At 42.9% G+C, this 19,997-nt stretch overlaps 1 protein-coding gene across 14 annotated transcripts in view; it reads right to left on the bottom strand.

The window, feature by feature from the left end:
- Nucleotides 1-19,997, bottom strand: part of GRK4 (G protein-coupled receptor kinase 4) — a 99,130-nt gene that overhangs the window by 41,610 nt on the left and 37,523 nt on the right. For 12 of the 14 annotated variants that reach the window (XM_035005410.1, XM_035005418.1, XM_035005412.1 and 9 more), the window contains 5 exons: nt 18,636-18,713; nt 10,606-10,706; nt 4,268-4,360; nt 3,126-3,189; nt 1,212-1,361 (listed from right to left, as the gene is read on the bottom strand). In XM_035005410.1, the coding sequence (XP_034861301.1) occupies nt 1,212-1,361; nt 3,126-3,189; nt 4,268-4,360; nt 10,606-10,706; nt 18,636-18,713 (486 nt within the window). The remainder of the gene's footprint in view (nt 1-1,211; nt 1,362-3,125; nt 3,190-4,267; nt 4,361-10,605; nt 10,707-18,635; nt 18,714-19,997) is intronic. The other 2 variants (XM_035005421.1, XM_035005416.1) reach the window with 1 other exon arrangement.

Below are 19,997 nucleotides of genomic sequence, written 5' to 3' on the forward strand. Positions count from 1 at the left end.
GCCGCCCCTACCACCACCCCCACCAGCAACCAAGCCCCATTTCCTCCATGATCAGCCCCTCTGGTGAACAGCAGGGAGGGGCTGGCGGCTGGCGGGGGTGGAGGGGTGGGGGGGTGGAGGGGTGGGGGGGCCCTCGCTCTCCCAGCCAGAGCCGCGGTGCATCTGCCCACAGGGGATCACAGCACGTCGGGTCGGCCAGGGTCTCCCTGGGTCTTTCAGTCCTTGCACAAGGGCCACAGTGTTTGAAAGTAAACTGATTCCGCTTTCTTTTAAAAGTTTAAGAATAGGGCGCCTGGGTGGCTCAGTTGGTTAAGCGACTGCCTTCGGCTCAGGTCATGATCCTGGAGTCCCGGGATCGAGTGCGGCATCGGGCTCCCTGCTTGGCAGGGAGTCTGCTTCTCCCTCTCCCGCTGCCCCCTCTCATGTGCTCTCTCTCATTCTCTCTCTCAAATAAATAAATAAAATCTTTTAAAAAAAAAAGTTTAAGAATATAAGAAAAGATATTGCATAGAGTTCATAAACTCTCATGCATTTATTCTACTTAGTTGTTAAAATACTATTGATACATTACTTACCTTCCCACTAGGAAAAAATTTCCAAAATCACAGAAGTGGAGATGGGGATGGGGCTATAACGAGCTCCCAAGGACCCATCCCACAGCTTCTGGGCTATCGGCACGGGGCTACTTGTGTCCTCTGACTCCCGTCCACTACGCACGCGCGCGCGCACACACACACACACACACACACCCTTCATACCACGCACACACTCCCCACACACTTACTGCTCGCCACAGGCATGCACACACCCCACACACGTAACACATGCACATATACCACACATACACAGACACGGTTGCCTTATAAGCAAACATAAGACATGATATCACTTTAATCCATCAATAACATGAATTGATAAGAAAATATAGAGTTCATTGTGGAAAATACTGAAAGTATTAGTAAGGACAATGATAAAACTCACTGAAATCCCAAGATAACTGTATAGGGCTTCTGAGTCCTCCCGAATTTTGGGTGGGGAACCTCACCTTCTATTATAGAATAGATAATATTTTATAATCTCCTGCTTTCATCTTCCAGTGTGACTGTTTCCTTATCACTCTATGTTCTCCCAATATCTGACTACTCCAAAATTTCTTTAGTCATTTTCCTACCATTAGGTCTCAGCACATAAATCTTGGCATATCTCTTTACCGTTAACTTAAGACAAATTCTTCTAAGTGGAATTGCCAAGTCGAAGAAAGAGAAGGGAGAAGAGGCGAGGGAGCCAGACTCTGCACTCTCAGCTGAACACGAACATTCCTCTGCTGCTTGCAACCACCCAGGGAAGCAGGGATCGTCTCCCTGTCGTGAAGAGGATGGGATGAAGCCGAGGTCCACCGCGGAAGCAAGGCCAGCTGCGCCGCCGAGCCCCCTCCACGGCACTGGCACCTCCACAGCCAGGCACACAGAGATGCCACCAGTCCTCTCTCCTCAGTGCCACCGCAGGACCCCACAAATATCTTCTGGAGCACTTGAAGCCTAAGTGAAAGCACTGCGGTCAACAAAATAAGACCAAAATGTCTGCCCTTGCAAAACCACCAGAAGAGGTGTTAGCATTTGGAAAAAGTAAATCCACTCCTGGAATTTGGATTTAAAAGGCACTGAGGCTGTCCGCATTAGGGTCACAGGGCTCCGTCTGACAGGGATGCACAGTGGAAATGGACTGTTCCGCTCCACCACAGACGCGAGGTAACAAATAACCCATCCAGAACAGGTCCGTGAAAAACCAGAACACTTTATCCATCTGTACAATCTTTTGTGTGGAAACACAAGTAAATGTGTTAAAAAATAATCTATAAATATAAATATGCCAAGTCTTTCACAACAGTTAAAATTCGCTAACACGTTACTACTGGGTCCATTTCTAGAACCTCCATGTGGCTATAACTAGAACTACATTCTTTTGTAAACACAAGAGCTGGAAACATCCTCTGTTCTTGGACAGAATCTGAGTTTTATACTTGGACATCATGAAAGGCAGAGTAGCACAAATTAAAGAGAGCGAATTACTTTCCTGCTTGAGGAGGAGGTATTCAAACAGAGGGTGGATTTCTTACAGGAATCTCTATCCTGGAAGGGTTGCAACAGCATTTGGTTGGATCACTGGAAATACTCTAACAGGTTTCCAGGACTGTGTCGGGCACAACATTGCTGGTTCTGAGATGATGGCGACGTGGGCCGATGTCTCCCTCACCCAAGCACAGAGGTAGGAGAGGCCTCACTTGTGGGACAAGGCCCCTTAGGTTGGCTTCCTAATCCACATTAAGGGAACTCTGGTGGCTTTGGTTTAGGCTTTCCGTGGGAATTTGGGAGCATGGGTGATTTTATCACACGCAGGCAATTTCACTTGCTTCTGACTACACGTGCAGCTTCGGTTCTCTGTGGCTGTCCCGGCGCTGGCTCTGGGGAGTTATAAATGCTAAAACTGAACCTGACCCCTCCAGACAATCAATGAGGCAACTAACACCTCTTTAAATGCCCTAACCAGAACGACCTGTGATTCTTGGCCCACCCCACACAACAGTCTCTCTCTAGGAGAGCCATCATGTTCAAAGACCATCTCTCATGGATTTATGGGTAGTGTCCTTAGGATTTTCCCAAATTTACACATTTTCTAGTATCTTTTGATATAGGTGTGGAGCACATGTCCACACAGAGTTGAGATAAATAGGCACATTTAATAATATACTCTGCACTATATGAGCTTTTAAGCTAGTCTTAAATTAAGGAAATAGAGTAACAGAAATTCAACAATATGGAAACAATCATCTTTTCCATCAGGACAAACTGAGATTGAATGTTGAATAATTGAATGCGGGAAACAACTTCTGTAAGAAACATAAAGTGAAAGAAAAAAATCATGAAGATAGTGAATTTTTTCTTTCCAGATCTCCGAATCTTTTAAAAGCAGGTAGCAAAGTACTTTTGTTTGTTCAATCTTAATTCTTGCGGTTGGCTAAACCATTCCCAAAATACACAGTAGAGAAATAAAGGTATTGGTAAAGTTGACACATCATGTCTCTCAAGTACCATGCGGTCTTGCTTTTCTAGTCACGTATTACTTACCTCACCAAATCCGCCTTTTCCAAGAACTCTGTAATGCCTAAATGTGTTCTTTGTCACTGGTTGCCTAATTAAAAAAAAAAAAAAAAAAGCTTCAAGTGTCACATCACATTGTTATTTTAAAGCAGAAAATCCTACCTAGCTCCCGTCCTGGCCTCATTTATGACACTGCACTATTCGAAGGGAATGCCCGGGGCAAGAGTGCCCATGCTCAGGGACCGTGGCTCCCTCTGGTAGGATGACTTCCATTACGCTAAGAGATATAAGTGCATGTTAACATTAAGAATTATTGAAAACAATGAAGACAGATCTAGAACTGTCCAATTATCCTTACTAACTGAAGGAAGTCAGCAACTAGTTCACATCACGACATATGTATGTACTGGGCCTACTGGAAAGCTGCGGAGGAAAATGACATATCTACAGTGTACCACCCTGTGGAAAAAGAACCTCAAAGAGGTGTTTATACTCAACATCTCAAAAGAAACGTGCATGAAGTAGAACTGGAAGTCTAATCAATCAATAACCATTGTAACAACCACACTTACTGAGCACTTACTTTGTACACCAAGCTATACACAATCCTCAGGGCAGTCCAGCAGCCCAGTAGGGTGCATTCTAGAATTACGTCTATTTTCAAAAACAGGGACCTGATGCTCACAAAGGCCAAGTCCCTTGACTGAGTCCACGTGGCTAGTACCACAAGACTGAACCAGTGCACATCGGATTATATTTCTGTGAATCTAGGATATGTTTTATTTTCTAACTCTGTGCTCACAAGGCTGAAGAAATTACATAACACATATTAACAGTTTCTGTACAGCAGTACCGTATCCAGCCCAAGATTTCCAATATTATTTTGACAGATGGAAAAGTATACATCAATCAGTACACATTCTGAGAAGTTACTACTTGTTTTTGAATTTTAAATTAGAACATACCTTTCCAGGGGCACCTGGGTGGCTCAGTTGGTTAAGCGACTGCCTTCGGCTCAGGTCATGATCCTGGAGTCCCGGGATTGAGTCCCGCATCAGGCTCCCTGCTCGGCAGGGAGTCTGCTTCTCCCTCTGACCTGCCCCCTTCTCATGATCTCTCTCTCTTAAATAAATAAAATCTTAAAAAAAAAAAGAAGAATTAGAACATACCTTTCCAGCCATTTCCACTGTAGAAATCGAGAAAAATATGGGCTTTCTTGGTATTCTCCAAATGGTTCTCCACTTAAATAGTTATGGATAATTCTAGAAAAAGATTTTACGTAATTATATACGTTTGTTGCATTACAATATGAAAACAACTATGTTTCAGCACATTCATCAACACTGGGTATGGGAAGTCAATCATTTTACACAATTAAATATATTAAAATTTGCAATTATAGAATTCCACACTTGTTTCTAATGTTATCAGTAAAAATATGAAGGTGAAGTTGGTGTCTGAGTTGAAGTAGAAGTCATCCAGATGAAGGAAGAAGGAAAGCGTCTCCCAAGCATGGACAAAAACCCAAATGGGAAAAGATCATAGTTTCCATGGGGAATTGCTGGTAGACCAGTAACTCAAGAGGCTTCGGGAACAATTCTAGCATTTTCACTGATTGTAAGAATGCTGAGCAAGCCACCTGATTTCACTTTATTTTGTAAAAGGAGGTTATTCACAAGTTCTCGGACTAACTAATATTATAGCACAGCGATTCTCAAAATGTGTTCTGAGGATCCCTATGGATTCTGAGACCCTTTCAGGGGGGTGTTTAACAATGAAACTATATTTGTAATAACGCTGAGACATCATGTGCCTTTTAAAAACTAAAAACCTCATTTTCACAGAGGGGTTTTCCAGAAGCACAAGACATGTGACATCATTGCTCTGATGGCAAGTGGAATGCTTATGTCTTCTTCTTTTTAAAAATGTAAGCCACATACACAAAAGCTGTTTGGGTCCTCAATCATTTTTAAGAGTGTAATAGACATTGGAAGATGTCCAGACATCAGAGGGTCTGACATGGCTGCTACGTATAATCTGAGACCTGAGCACTGTTCTGGAGGCTGGCTACCTAGACCACCTCCTCCTGTCCTAGTGGAGCGAGAGGGAGGGCCTGCTGCCTGCCTCTAGGAACACCCTTCTCTCCTAAGCACGTGGGCAGCCCAACTCCAAACCTTTGTGGACCAGGGCAAGGATTCTGATACTGTCGGCTTAAATCATCTTTGTAGACGTGTTTGTGTACTTCCATGAGAAGAACCACACACTATCAACTTATTCTAATATAATTGTATATTTCAGTCTGTATAAATTAATATGCTGATGACTACAATCAACTTACCAGTGCTTCTCAATTTCACTTCCTAATACTCCTTACCTCAAAAACAACAGACTCTGCCCCGCTGCTCTAATCTGAGAAATAAACCTACTGCACACACCTTTTTTTAAAGATTTTATTTATTTATTTGGGAGGGTGGGGACAAGAAGACTCAGCACTGAGAACAGAACCCAATGCGGGGTTTGATCCCACAACTGAGATCCTGACCTGAACGGAAACCAAGAGTAGGATGCTTAACCAACTGAGCCACCCAGGCGCCCCCCTCTCCCACTGCACACATTTTTTTCAAAGTTATGATATTTAAAACTGTGTATCAGTTCCACATTGGTTTTTAATATATCCATCCTGGGGCTCCCCACCAACCATCGCACTATGCTTGCCTCTCACTACAGCTTCTTACAGAAAACAGCGGGGAGCCTAAAGGAAACATTTATTTCTTTTTAAAGATTTTACTTATTTATTTGAGCGAGAGCGCGCGAGAGAGCATAAGAGGGGAGAGGGTCAGAGGGAGAAGCAGACTCCCCGCCGAGCTGGGAGCCTGATGCGGATTTGATCCCGGGACTCCGGGATCATGACCTGAGCTGAAGGCAGACGCCCAACCGACTGAGCCACCCAGGCGCCCTAAAGGAAACATTTAGGTTCATTATGCAGCATCAGTACTCTGGAATCCAAAATGAGAAGGAAGGCTTTCGGGGCAATGAAGGTTGCAGCAATACAGAAATGAGCCAGAATAGTAGGGAATTCTGAAAGTCCTCATTTCTGCACCGCATCGTGCTGAGGTCCCCCGTTAGCCAGTGCCTGGCCCAGCTGCTGGCAAACGACAGGCACTTAGTAAGAATGTAAGGAATAAACCGCCACCAGTCAAGTGAACTAACCCAAACAGACAGAGGACTGAGTACTAAAACTTATTTAAATATGAGAGACTTTTAAGTCGGTATCTCGAAGCGGATACACAGAGAAGGAGGCAGACCTGTGGCCAGTCTGATATGGTCGTGTACACCACCCCATTCGTCAACAACAGGACGGAATTGGAAAAGTGCCTCATCAGAGGGTTAAAAATATGAACAAATTAGTGAAGAGATGTATCAATGAAGAACCCTAAGGCTGGAATGGGGGAACACATGGTAACCATAGAAAAAGGAAAGAGGCCTAGAGGTAAAAAGAGAAATCAGGAAACCAGCTGGCAAGTGCTAGGGAAGTGAAATGCTGTCCCCACTAGAAAGCTGGTTCCCAGTGACAAAGCACAGGAAGCCATGGTGCGAACACGCAGCGTGGACCCACAGGCGTGAAAGGACCCTTCTCCCCTGCGGCCCGGACCAGGCCTGCTAAGCAGTGTGACTTTCCCCGCACAACCTCAGGGGCATGCAGAGGTGGGTCTTTGCTCCTCACAATGTGTACTTTTCTCCACAGGTCAAAGTGGAGGTGTGGCTATTCCCTGGCACATGGGTGCTTGGTTTTTGGAAGGGATGGTCATGATGATGTATGCTATGGACTGAATGTGTGTCCCCCCAAAACTCCTATGTTGAAACCTAATCCCCAAGGTGACGGTTTTTGGAGGGTGCAGCCTCCCTGAACGGATTTGGTTTCGTGCTCTTATGAAAGAGACCCCAGAGAGCAACCTGGCCCTTCCTGCCATGTGAGGCCACAGAACTCTGAAGAGGGGCCTCACCAGAGCCGGACCACGGTGGCACCGTGACCACGGGCTTCCAGCCTGCAGAGCCATGGGAGACAGATGCCTCCCAGTCTGTGGCATCTGTTACAGCAGCCAGACAGACAGAGACACTGTGCTTCTGGGAGTGACCTTGAAAAGGCCAATGACACGTGGCCTGCCCTGCCCCCCTGAAGCTGCTCCTGGAGGAGGTCCTGCTCTGCTGTCTGCGAGTGTGTCAGCACAGGGGACGGTCTCCAGCCTGGGGCTGTCCCCTTCTTTGTCTCCAGGCTGTGGAGTGCTGCAGTGGAGCCTTCCATCCTGCTTTTGTCCCTAGGGTGTCCTCCACGGGGGCTGGGCCAGACCCTCTGCCCACGGTGGCGTCACTGAGGCTCTGCCCTACCGCCGTCATCCTCAGGAAACACGGATGGGGCAGCGTTACCGCGCACTGAGTAGGAAAGAGGCAGCCGCCAGCTGGAGGCACAGTCACGCGGAAACGACTGAGCACAGGGCCGGCCCGGCTGCCAGCACCCTGTCTCAGAGCACAGGGGACATACCCTCCACTCCACAGTTGCTGATCTGTACACCAGCGAGCCACACACTTACCGCAGAAACAAAATGTAGTTCTTTGGTAATTCTAAATCACAAAGGGATACTTTGGGCGGCACAGAGTGACCGACTAGCCTAAAACCTTGTTCTTCCAGTTGCCAGTGCCCACCAATGTAAGCAGGAGAGGGGCTGAGCCGAGGTGCCAGTGCCAGACAGGTCTACGCCCACACTGTGGATGTGCCCATCACACCGATGTTACCGCTAGGAGATGCCACCACTAGGGCCTAATGGGATCTAGCGCTCTTCTGTGTGTCTACAAGTTAACATAAAGATCTGAGAAAGGAAAAACACAACATCTGAAGTGACTACTTAGGAATTAATTCTCAGATTTTTTTCTAGTAGTTTCTGCAAAATGAAAATGGAACCAAACGTGATCAGTTTTAAAAGTGGGATCTTCACAAAAGTTGCATGCAAACCAGGTTGATGACTGCCCTTCTTGGGGAATGCACCTGTGTGAGGGAGCTGGCTGCTCTGTCCTCAAGCAGAGGGGCCTGGGGCAGGTTACCAAACCTCTCTGGCCTCCAGTAAGGATAACAGTCGTGCCCACTTCATGGGTTACTAGGAGGAGTAATGCATTCATAAGCGTTTATCACTGTTGTCCATGTGAGGACGCCCGTGTGAACACTTGGGAAGTGACAGAAAGGGCACCTGGGAACAAGGACCAGGGAGTGGGAGCCACAAGGACCCTCTCCCTAGCCCTCCTGGGGTGAAGCAGCAGCAATCCTCGACCAGCCCCTCCCCCTGCGGGTCTCTGTGCTCCCTGGCCTCCTCCTCAGCCTGCAGGGAAGGGTCTCTGAGAAGACTCTTCTTGTGGCCCCAGGCTAGGAGAGGCACCCTCAACGCTCACTCCCTGGCAATTTATTCAGCACCTGTGGTAGGCTGAATAATGAATGACCCAATCCCTGGAACCTGTGACTGTCACCCTCCATGGCAACAGGGACTTTGCAGATGACTGAGTTCAGGGGACTGAGATGGCAAAATGATCCTGGATTATCTGGGTGGGCCCTAAATGCCATCACACGTGTCGTTGTATGAGGGAGGCTGAGGGAGATGTGCACATACAGAGTAAGAAAAGGTTTCCTAAAGACAGAAGCAGAGAGAAACTTGAGGATGCTGTACAGCTGCTTTTGAACATGGAGTAAGGGGCCATGAACCAAGTAATGCATTCCTAGAAAACAAGAAAATGGATCCTCCCCTAGATCCTCAAAGGAGCAAGGCCCTATGGACACCTTGATTTCTGCCCAGCGATACTGCTTTCAGACTTCTGACCTCCAGAACTAAAAAAAAAAGATGCGTGTGGTTTTAGGCCATCAAGTTTGTGGCAATTTGTTATGGCTGCAATAGGAAACTAATACAGCTCCCTAGAAGTAAAGAACCAACTCATTCCTGCTTATCATTTTATTCCTGGAAACTAGATCAATGACAGCACAAATAGGTGCTTAATAACTATTTTCCAAAAAAATAACTAATAAGCCAAAGCTCTGCAATTCATATTTTTTTAAGTCACGTAGGAATGAAAACTCAAGTCAGCAGTGTTTTGTTTTGCTCTCTAACATAACCTCAACCCAAAGAAGCAAACTATTACTGTGACTTGAAATGCTTCCCCCATACAGATATGTTGAGTTCTAACCCTGGTCTTTGCGGATATAAATAGTTAAGATGCGGTCATACCAGAATAGGGTGGGCCCTGATTCAATGGAACTGGTGCCCTCATAAGAAGAGGAGAGAACACGAGGACAATGACAGCAGAGACTGAAATGCTGCAGCTGCAAGCCTAGAAACAGCAGGGATCGCTGGCCTCCACCGGAAACAAGCAGAGACGAGGAAGGATCCTGTCCTTGAGAGGCCTTGACTTCAGACTCCCAGCTTTCAGAACTGTGAGAATAAACTTCTCTTGCTGTTTTTTTAAGATTTTATTTAGGGCGCCTGGGTGGCTCAGATGGTTAGGCGTCTGCCTTCGGCTCGGGTCATGATCGAGTCCCGCGTCGGGTTCCCTGCTCGGTGCAGAGCCTGCTTCTCCCTCTCCCTCTGCCACTCCCTCTGCTTGTGCTCTTCTGTCTATCTCTCTGTCAAATAAATAAATAAAATCTTAAAAAAAAAAAAAAAAGATTTTATTTATTTATTTGAGAGCAAGAGAGAGAGAGAACAAGTGGCAGGGAAGAGAGGGGCAGAGGGAGAGGGAGAAGCAGGCTCCCCATTGAGCAGGGAGCCCAACACAGGGCTCGATCCCAGGACCCTGGGATCACGACCCAAGCCGGAGGCAGATGCTTCACCGACTGAGCCACCCAGGCATCCAGGGAATAAATTCCTGCTGTTTTATGCCACCTAAGTTTGTGGAACTTTGTGATGGCCACCCCAAGAAACGGACGCAGCACCTGACATAGAGCCAGCACTCAACTAGCCTCTGTTGAAGGGCTCTTAGGATAAACAACACCCGAATGCTGCATGACTGGACAGAGGACTCCGTGTTCTGGGCCAGATCAGTCCAGAAACCATTCTTTCTCCCTGTGTACATCAGGAGCCAGATTTAGTCAAAGTGCTTTCACTTAGAATTTCCCTGTCTGTACTGCAAATACCTAGAGAAAAGATATTTTCAGCAAGTTCCTAGGGCTTTAAAAAAACAACATTTTATGGGAATCCTTACATCCCAGACACACACATTTCAGAAGGCTGAGCGGAGGGGCCAGGGGCCTACAAAACCATGCGCATACACTGGCTCTCCACGATGTGACCCATTTCAGGGTGTCCCTTCTGTCTGTATAATTATCACCCTTCGTGTATCTCTTTCCAGTGAAAATGACCACTTTAATTTGGAAAGTCCTGCAGAGAGAGCTGGTGTCATGCAGAGAGAGCCCCTGTAAGCCTCCCATCTGGCGTCCGCCACACGTCTGTGCAGGGTGGCGCCGGCCGCTTACCTGGTGCATTCCTCAAAGTCATCCTTGCCGGGGTTCTGCTTCAGTCTCAACCGACATTCTCTCAAAACACAGGAAGGTATTTCTGGTAAATGGACTGCTGACTTTTTAATACAGCACAAACCAAATGCATAACAATTAGTGATTTCATAATTTACCAATTATAAACAGAACCTAATGCTTACTGTAAGAAAAAAGTACATCAAGTGTATGAAATAAGTCAAAGTGCCACCTTCACCCGCCACCCCGGTATCATTTCCCAGAGTTCACTGTGTTGTCCACCTTTTCAGATCTTTTCCTAAGTAAATCAAATCAGAGCGAAAAGCAAGGTTTTGGGGAGGTATCTGTACACCCATATCCACAGCAGCATTATTCACAATATCCAAAAGCCTGGAGCAACCCAAGGGTCCACTGACAGACGAATGGATAAACACTGTGGTCCATCCATGCCGGGGAATGTGACTCAGCTTCAAAGAGGAAGGACGTTCTGATACCTGCTACAACACGGATGAACCTTGAGGACATTGTGCTTGGTGAAATGAGCCCGTCACAAAAGGACAAATACTGTATGATCCCACTTCTGTGAGGTCCCCAAAATGGCCAGAATACTAAAGATGGAACGTGGAATGGTGGTTGCCTAGGGCCTGGGGGAGGGGAAAGTGGGCGCTGTGTTTAATGGGGACAGAGTTTCAGATTCGCAGGATAAAGAAAGTTCAGGAGATGGGTGGTGGTACACGCTGCCCGCCAATGTCAGTATGTGTAATGCTACCGAACTGTGCACTTAGAAAGGGTTACGATGATCAATTTTATGTCTTTTTTGCCATAATTAAAAATATAAACACATACACACGCACACAAAGCCTCAGAAATAACAATTTTTTCTCACACAAATGGGATAAAAATACATATGTAGTTTTATAAATATGTGCCACTACCTAGAGAGCTAACGTATTTTCTTGAAGACTGCATGGTTTTCCAGAGTATGTGCTTATCTGTCCTTCTTACACATTCTAGCTGCCCATTTTCTCCACTGCAGACACCACTGCCATGAACATCTTTGTACAACTGTGTTTTTATAAGACAGATTCCTGGAAGTAGGATTAGTAGCTCAAAGGATACACGTCTCTTAAACATTGATATTTATTGCAAAGCTGACCTCCAAAAGGCTCTACCACTTTACATTCTCACTAATATGTCCCTACGGGCCCACTTCCCATTCTCTTAACCCTCAACTAGAGAATTCTGGAGAAAGAAAACACATAACAAAACTACTGTCCAGATTTATTGAAAAAGATAACCAGATCATGTTCAATTATACATTTAATTTGTCATTAGACATGAGAATGCATTCTAAACTGATTTCTGACAGTGGTATAGCTGAGTTAACACAGCCAAACTGTGTTTTCTACAAATCAAAGAAACACTTTCATCAAAGTTGAACTAGTGATAGAAATATACAACAATATAGAAAACTCACATTTTAAAAAAATGAATATTGTTATAATTAATAATGATTAATAGGTGTCAATTAAAAGATCTAACAGAAGTGAGGCTTTTTCCCATCTATACTATGTCTGCCTTTGGCTCAGGTCATGATTTCAGGGTCCTGGGATCGAGCCTGTGTCAGGCTCCCTGCTCAGTGGGGAGTCTGCTTCTCCCTCTGCCCTCCCCACCCCTACCCCCTCGGCTTGTGCACACTCTCTCTCTCTCTCAAATAAATAAATAAAATATTTATTAAAAATAAAAAAGAAGGAGAGATAAAGAGTTTCCCAGGCGAACAAAACTAAAGGAGCTCATCATCACTAAACCAAAGCTGCAAGAAATATTACAGGGGACTCCTTGAGTGAAAAGGAAAGACCAAAAATGACGGTATGAAGAGAGGTAATACAAAAGCAGTAAAAATGAATATTTCTGTAAAAAATAGTCAAGGAACTCACAAAATAAGAGGATGTAAAATATTACACCATATACCTAAAATGTGGGAAGGAAAGGAGTAAAGAACTTAAACGACCATCAACTTAATATAGACTGCTATATGCAGAAGATGTTATGTATCGACCTAATGGTAACCACAAATCAAAAACCACTAATAAATATGCAAAAAATAAAGAGACATAAATTCAAATATATCACTAAGGAAAACCAACAAATCATGAAAGAGAGAAAGACAAGAAAGGATCAGAGAAAATCTTCAGAAACAGCCACAAAACAAGTAATAAAATGGTAATAAATACATATCTATCAATAACTACTTTGAACGTAAATGAACTAAATGCTTCAATCAAAAGACATAGGGAGTCAGAATGGATAAGAAAAGAAGCCCCATCTGTATGCTGCCTACAAGGGACTCATTGTAGACCTAAAGACATCAGCAGATTGAAAGTGAGGGGATGGAGAAATATCTATCATGCAAATGTTTGTCAAAAGAAAGCCAGAGTAGCAATACTTACATCAGACAAAACAGACTTTAAAACAAAGACTATAATAAGAACAAAGAAGGACATTATATAATAAATAATAAAGGGGGCAATCCTACAAGAAGATATAACAATTGTAAATATTTATGCATCCAACCTGGAAGCACCCAAATACATAAAACAGTTAATAACAAACATAAAGAATCTAATCAATAATAATGCAATAATATTAGGGAAATTTAACTCCCCACTCACATCAATGGACAGATTATCTAAACAGAAAATCAACAAGGAAACATTGGCTTTGAATGACACATTGGACCAGATGAATTTAACAGATATATTCAGAACATTCCATCCTCAAAGAGCAGAATACCCATTCTTTTCAAGTGCACATGGAACACTCTCCAGAAAAGATCACATATTAGGCCACAAACCAAGCCTTAACAAACTTAAAAAGATCTAAGTCATACTGTGTATCTTTTCTGACACAACACTATGAAACTAGAAGTCAACCACAAGAAAAAATCTGGAAAGACCACAAATACAAGGAGGTTAAATACCATGCTGCTAAACAATGAATGGGTCAACCAGGAAATAAAAGATGAAATAAAAAAGCACATGGAAACAAACGCAAATGAAAACACCAGAGTTCAAAACCTTTGGGAAGCAGCAAAAGTGGCTATAAGAGGGAAGTTTATAGCAATACAGGCCTACTTCAAAAAGCAAGAAAAATCTCAAATAAATAACCTAACCTTACATCTAAGGGAGCTGGAAAAAGAACAACAACAACAACAAAAACCTAAAACCAACAGGAAGAAGGAAATAATAAATATTAGAGCAGAAATAAATTATATAGAAACTAAAAAACCAATAGAACAGATCAATGAAACCACGAGCTGGTTCTTTGAAAAAAATCAATAAAATTGATTAACCTCTTGGGGCACCTGGGTGGCTCAGTTGGTTAAGCAGCTGCCTTTGGCTCAGGTCATGATCCTTGGGTCCTGGGATCAAGCCCCACGTCTGGCTCCCTGCTCAGTGGAGAGCCTGCTTCTCCCTCTCCCTCTGCCTGCCACTCTGCCTACTTGTGCTCTCTCTCTCTCTGTCAAATAAATAAATAAAATCTTTAAAAAAAAATTGATTAACCTCTTATTTGTATAAAGGATCCAAATAAATAAAATCACAAATGAGAGAGGATAAATACCAACAAACACCACAGAAGTACAAACAATTATAAGAGAATATTACGAAAAACTATGCCAACAAATTGGACAATGTAGAAGAAATGGATAAATTCCTAGAAACATATAAACTACCAAAACTGAAACAGGAAGAAACAGAAAATCTGAACACACCAATTACCAGCAAAGAAATTGAATCCATAATAATAATAATAATTAAAAAAAAAAAAACAACTCCTAACAAAAGTCCAGGACCAGATGGTTTCACAGGTGAATTCTACCAAACATTTAAAGAAGAATTAACATCTATTCCTTTCAAACAATTCCAAAAAATGGAAAAGGAAGGAAAATTTCCAAATTCATTCTATGAGGCCAGCATTACCCTGATACCAAAACCAGATAAAGACACCACAAAAAAAGAGAACTACAAGCCAATATCTCTGATGAACACAAATGCAAAAATCTTCAACAAAATACTAGCTAACCAAACCCCAAAATACATTGAAAAAAAAAAAATCAGGGCGCCTGGGTGGCTCAGATGGTTAAGCATCTGCCTTCGGCTCAGGTCATGATCCCAGGGTCCTGGGATCGAGTCCCGCATCGGGCTTCCCACTCCTTGGGAGCCTGCTTCTCTCTCTGTCTCTCATGAATAAATAAATAAAATCTTAAAAAAAAAAAAAATTTTTTTTTAAAAGAAAAAAAAAATCATTCACAATCATTCACAACCAAGTGGGCTTTATTCCTGGGTTGCAAAGGTAGTTCAATATTCACAAATCAATCAATATGATGTATCACATCAACAAGAGAAAGGAGAAAAACCATATGATCATTTCAACAGACACAGAAAAAGCATTTGACAAAGTACAACATCCGTTCATGATAAAAAAAAAAAACCCTCAACAAAGTAGGTTTAAAGAGAACACACCTCAACATAATAAAGGCCACATATGAAAAACTCACAGCTAACATCATCCCCAATGGGGAAAAACAGAGCTCTTCCTCTGCAGTTAGGAACAAAACAGTGATGTCCACTCTCACCACTTTTATTCAACATAGTACTAGAAGTCCTAGCCACAGCAATCAGACAAGTAAAAGGAATAAAGGGCACCCAGATTGGTAAAGAAGAAGTAAAACTTTCACTATTTGCAGATGACATGATGCTATATATAGAAAACCCTAAGGACTCCACCAAAAAACTACTAGAACTGATAAATGAATTCAGTAAGGTTGCAGTATACAAAATCGATGTATAGAAACCAATTGAATTTCTATACACCAATAATGAAACAGCAGAAAGAAAAATTAAGAAAACAATCCCATTTATAATTATACCAAAAATAATAAAATACTTAGGAATAAGCTCAACCAAGGAAGTGAAAAGCCTGTACTCTGAAAATTTTAAAACACTGACAAAAGAAATTGAAGACGATGTAAACAGATGGAAAGATATTCCATGCTCATGGATTGGAAGAACAGATATTGTTAAAATGTCTAAGCTACTGCAAGCAATCTACAGATTTAATGCATTCCCTATCAAAATATCAACAACACTTTTCACAGAACTAGAAGAAATAATCTTAAAATTGATATGGAACCACAAAGACCCCAAATAGCCAAAGCAATCTTGAAAAAGAAAAACAAAGCTGGAGGTATCACAATTCCAGATTTCAAGATATAATACAAAGCTGAAGTAATCAAAACAGTATGGTACTGGCACAAAAACAGACACACAAATCAACAGAACAGAACAGAAAACCCACAATTATATTATAATCAATTAGTCTTGGACAAAGGAGGCAAGAATATGCAATGGGAAAAAGATGGTCTCTTCGACAAATGGTGTTAGGAAAACTGGACCACTTTCTTACACCATACACAAAAATAAACTCAAAATGGATTCTAAATGTGAGGCCTGAAACCATAAAAATCCCAGAAGACAGCACAGGCAATAATTTTTCTGACACAGGCCATAGCAACTTTTTTCTAGATATGTCTCCTGAGGCAAGGGAAACAAGCAAAAATTAAGTCTTGGGATTACATCAAAATAAAAAGCTTCTGCACAGGGAAGGAAACAATCAACAAAACAAAAAGATAACCTACTGAATGGGAGAAGATATTTACAAATGACACATACAATAAAGACTTAGTATCCAACATATATAAAGAACTTCTAAAACTCAACCCCCAAGAGACAAATCATCTGATTAGAAATAGGCAGAAGACATGAACAGACATTTCTGCAAAGAAGACACACAGATGGCCAACACACACATGAAAAGATGCTCAACATCCCTCATCATCAGAGAAATGCAAATCAAAACCACAGTGAGATACCACCTCACACCTGTCAGATGGCTAAAATCAACAACACAAGAAAGAACAAGTGTTGGTGAGGATGTGGAGAAAAAGGAACCCTCATGCGCTGTTGGTGGGAATGCAAACTGGTGTGGTCACTGTGGAAGACAGTATGGAGGTTCCTCAAAAAATTTAAAATAGAAATACCATACGATCCAATAATCACACTACTGGGTATTCACCCAAAGAATATGAGAACACTAATTCACAGGGATACATGCACCCCTATGTTTATTGCAGCATTAATTACAATAGCCAAACTATGGAAGCAGCCTAAGGTCCATCAAGTGATGAATGGATAAAGAAGAGGTGATATATATATACAATGGAATACTATTCAGCCATAAAAAGAATGAAATCTTGCCATTTGCAACAACACGGATGGATCTAGAGAGTATAATGCTAAACGAAATAAGTTAGTCAGAGAAAGACAAAGACCATATGATTTCACTCATATGTGGAATTTAAGAAACAAAACAAATGAGCAAAGGGAAAAAAAGAGAGCGACAAAGCAAGAAACAGACCCTTAACTATGGAGAACAGACTAACCAGAGGGAGGTGGTGGGGGGATGGATGAAATAGGTGATGGGGATTAAGAAGGGCACTTGTTGTGATGGGCACTGGGTGATTAAAATTAAAACTTAAAAAAAAAAAAAAACTCATGGGGAAAATTAAAACAATGTTTCATGTTTTGACTAATTATTGTGAATACAGTTATAAAATAATGTCAACGTCAAAATTATTTTTAAGGTAAGAAAGGTTTATTTCTATTGTCAAAAAAATAAAAAATATGGGCGCCTGGGTGGCTCAGTTGGTTAAGCAACTGCCTTCGGCTCAGGTCATGATCCCGGAGTCCTGGGATCGAGTCCCGTATCGGGCTCCCGGCTCAGCGGGGAGCCTGCTTCTCCCTCTGACCCTCTCCCCTCTCATGCTGTTTCTCTGTCTCTCTCTCTTTCTCTCAAATAAATAAATAAATAAAATCTTTAAAAAAAAGAAGAAGGATTTCACCGGCTCCTTGAACAAATTAAAAAAAATAAAATAAAAAATAAAAAAAAGAAACCTATTCAGTGATTTCAGTTAAAAAAAAATGGAATTAGGTATCTTCCCAATTACTGGGGGTGCCTTCTTTGGGAAAACAAACATGTGGATGCTGTAGCGGCTGTGCTGGAAAAGAATGATCTAGGAGCCATGGTACTGATGCTGGAGGCCAAGGCAAGCACAGGCTTTAGAGTCAAAACCTATCTGGTCCGAAGCACACCTCTGGCACCACTGGTTGCGTGTGCCTCTTCGTGCTCACTTGCCAGTCCACTGGCCTTCCCCGCCCCCTGCCCCCGCACTCTATCTTTTGCACCAGTGAGCTTCCCCTTCTTGATGGCCCTACCATCTTCAGTGAGCTGGGCTCAGAATCTGAACATTTTGGACTCATTCTCACTACACTATTCTCCAACCCCAGTCTCTCCATGTTTGATTCCTAGCTCTCGTACTTAACAAGCTGTGTAACCTTTGGTGAGCCACTTAACCGCTCTGATGTTCAGTCTTACCAATGTACCCACCTCATAGGACTGTTGTATTACATGTACATGGCCTAGAGCGGTATTCACTAAGTGTTAGCTATCCTTGTGACTGTTTTCCTCCAACCCTACAACACAGGGGCCCCCCAGGGTTTAGGACTTCTAACAGCCTACAAAAGGGAAATCGTGTGAAGAGAAGCAGGTTACGGCTCTAATTTCAGGGACATACTAAACTGTAAGAATCTACTGAATGAAAAAGCATAAAACCTAAGACCCATTAAAGCTGTTAGGGAAAAAAATGTTATTTTCAGTCCAAGATAAATAAAATTCTCTAATGCTGTATTCTGTTTGAGGAAACATAGAAACTTTTAAATTCTTTGAATTAATTTTCTAAGAGATTTGTTAATTTCCTCACCCACTCAAAAGAAAATGCATAAGAGGAATATTTATAAGAAATTAAAGATTTTAACATACTTGCTATATGTTATCCAACTAAGTGAGAAGGGCTATGTCCTCTAATTATTTAAGTAAGCATTAATAAATCTTTGCACCTAAGGAAGAAAACACACCTCGGCACCGAAGAACATGTCTAAGATTTGCAGTCCACAGTTTCTCCGGTCCTCATCCGCAGCCACTTCATATTCCGCCTGACGGTAGAGAGGAGAACAAAGAAAAATAGTAGTGGAGCTTCTTCACTGACTTCACGGTGTTTCGAATTCTCTGACATCCAGAACTGGCTGGGTACCCTGAGAACCACAGAGCAGCTCTAACTGATTTGATATTGATCAAGCATCTGCAGCACTTCTTTGGGAAAACTAATGGCAATGAAGGGGAAAAAGTTTTCTTTGAGGGGTGAATAATGCCGTAGCACAATACATCCCACAGTGCTCTGTCTGTCATATTACACTTTCAGCCCTTCAATGTGGCCAAATAAAATAGAATCAAATAAACAGCTTGCATTGCTCTAGGCAACAACATTTTAGAAATGTCTAAGAGGCACGTGGCAAACCTGAGCGCAGAGCTCCCAGAGAAGTCAGAGTTGGCAACACCAAAGCAGGAGACGTCCCTACGCAGGTGTCAGGCGGGGGACGGTAAGAGAGGATACTACCACGTAGGCCAGAAGCCAGAGGAAGGGTCAAGGCAGAACTTGATCAGTTATCTAAACCTCTACAAAGGATAAGCAAGGAAGAAACTGAAAAGAGAGAAAACCTGAGGAGAGATCATAAAAGCCTGGCTAAGAGTATTTCAAGCAGAGGTACTCCACAATGTCAACAGACTTGGAGACTCAGGCACGAGGAGGCCTCAGTGAAGCCACTGGATCCTGCAGGTCGGGGCCTGAGAAGAGCAGCGAAGCTAACAGCCAGATGGGCTTGGAGAGATTGGTGAGGAAACCAAGACTGAAGGAACTTCATGTACTGAACACGTAAAGTCCTTGTTGGCAGGAGTCGCACCTCGTACTTGATTCTGCCTCCTCCGTGGGCCCAGCACAGGAGCCATGGCTGACAGGCTGACGACCAGTCAGAGCCAGCTTCGTGTTCTATGTTCAAAGGCACTGTATTCACCTGGACTAGTAACTAGACCCTGCTGACTTAGAGAACCTTCCAGCTTACGTTCTGGATGCTGGATGGCATGCAATCAATGGAAAAGAAAGCACTGGGATTTTGTGATGGTCTTTCCACGTGCCAACCTGGCAGGAATAATGTCCAGTAGTTGTTCAAATATTAATCTAGTCATTGCTGTGCTGGTATTTGTAGGTGTGATTAAAGTCTTTACCAGTTGACTTTAAGTAAAGGAGATTATTTTAGAGAATCTGGGTGGGTCTGATTCAATCAGTTGAAAGGCATTAAAACCACAGCTGAGGCTTCCGGAAGGAATTCTGCCTGAGGACAGCAGCTTCACTCCATGTTTGGAGGATTCCCTCCTGTCCTATA

Source organism: Mirounga leonina, unplaced genomic scaffold (assembly GCF_011800145.1).
Source record: "Mirounga leonina isolate KUSES-001 unplaced genomic scaffold, KU_Mleo_1.0 Mir_129, whole genome shotgun sequence".
Taxonomy (NCBI): domain Eukaryota; kingdom Metazoa; phylum Chordata; class Mammalia; order Carnivora; family Phocidae; genus Mirounga; species Mirounga leonina.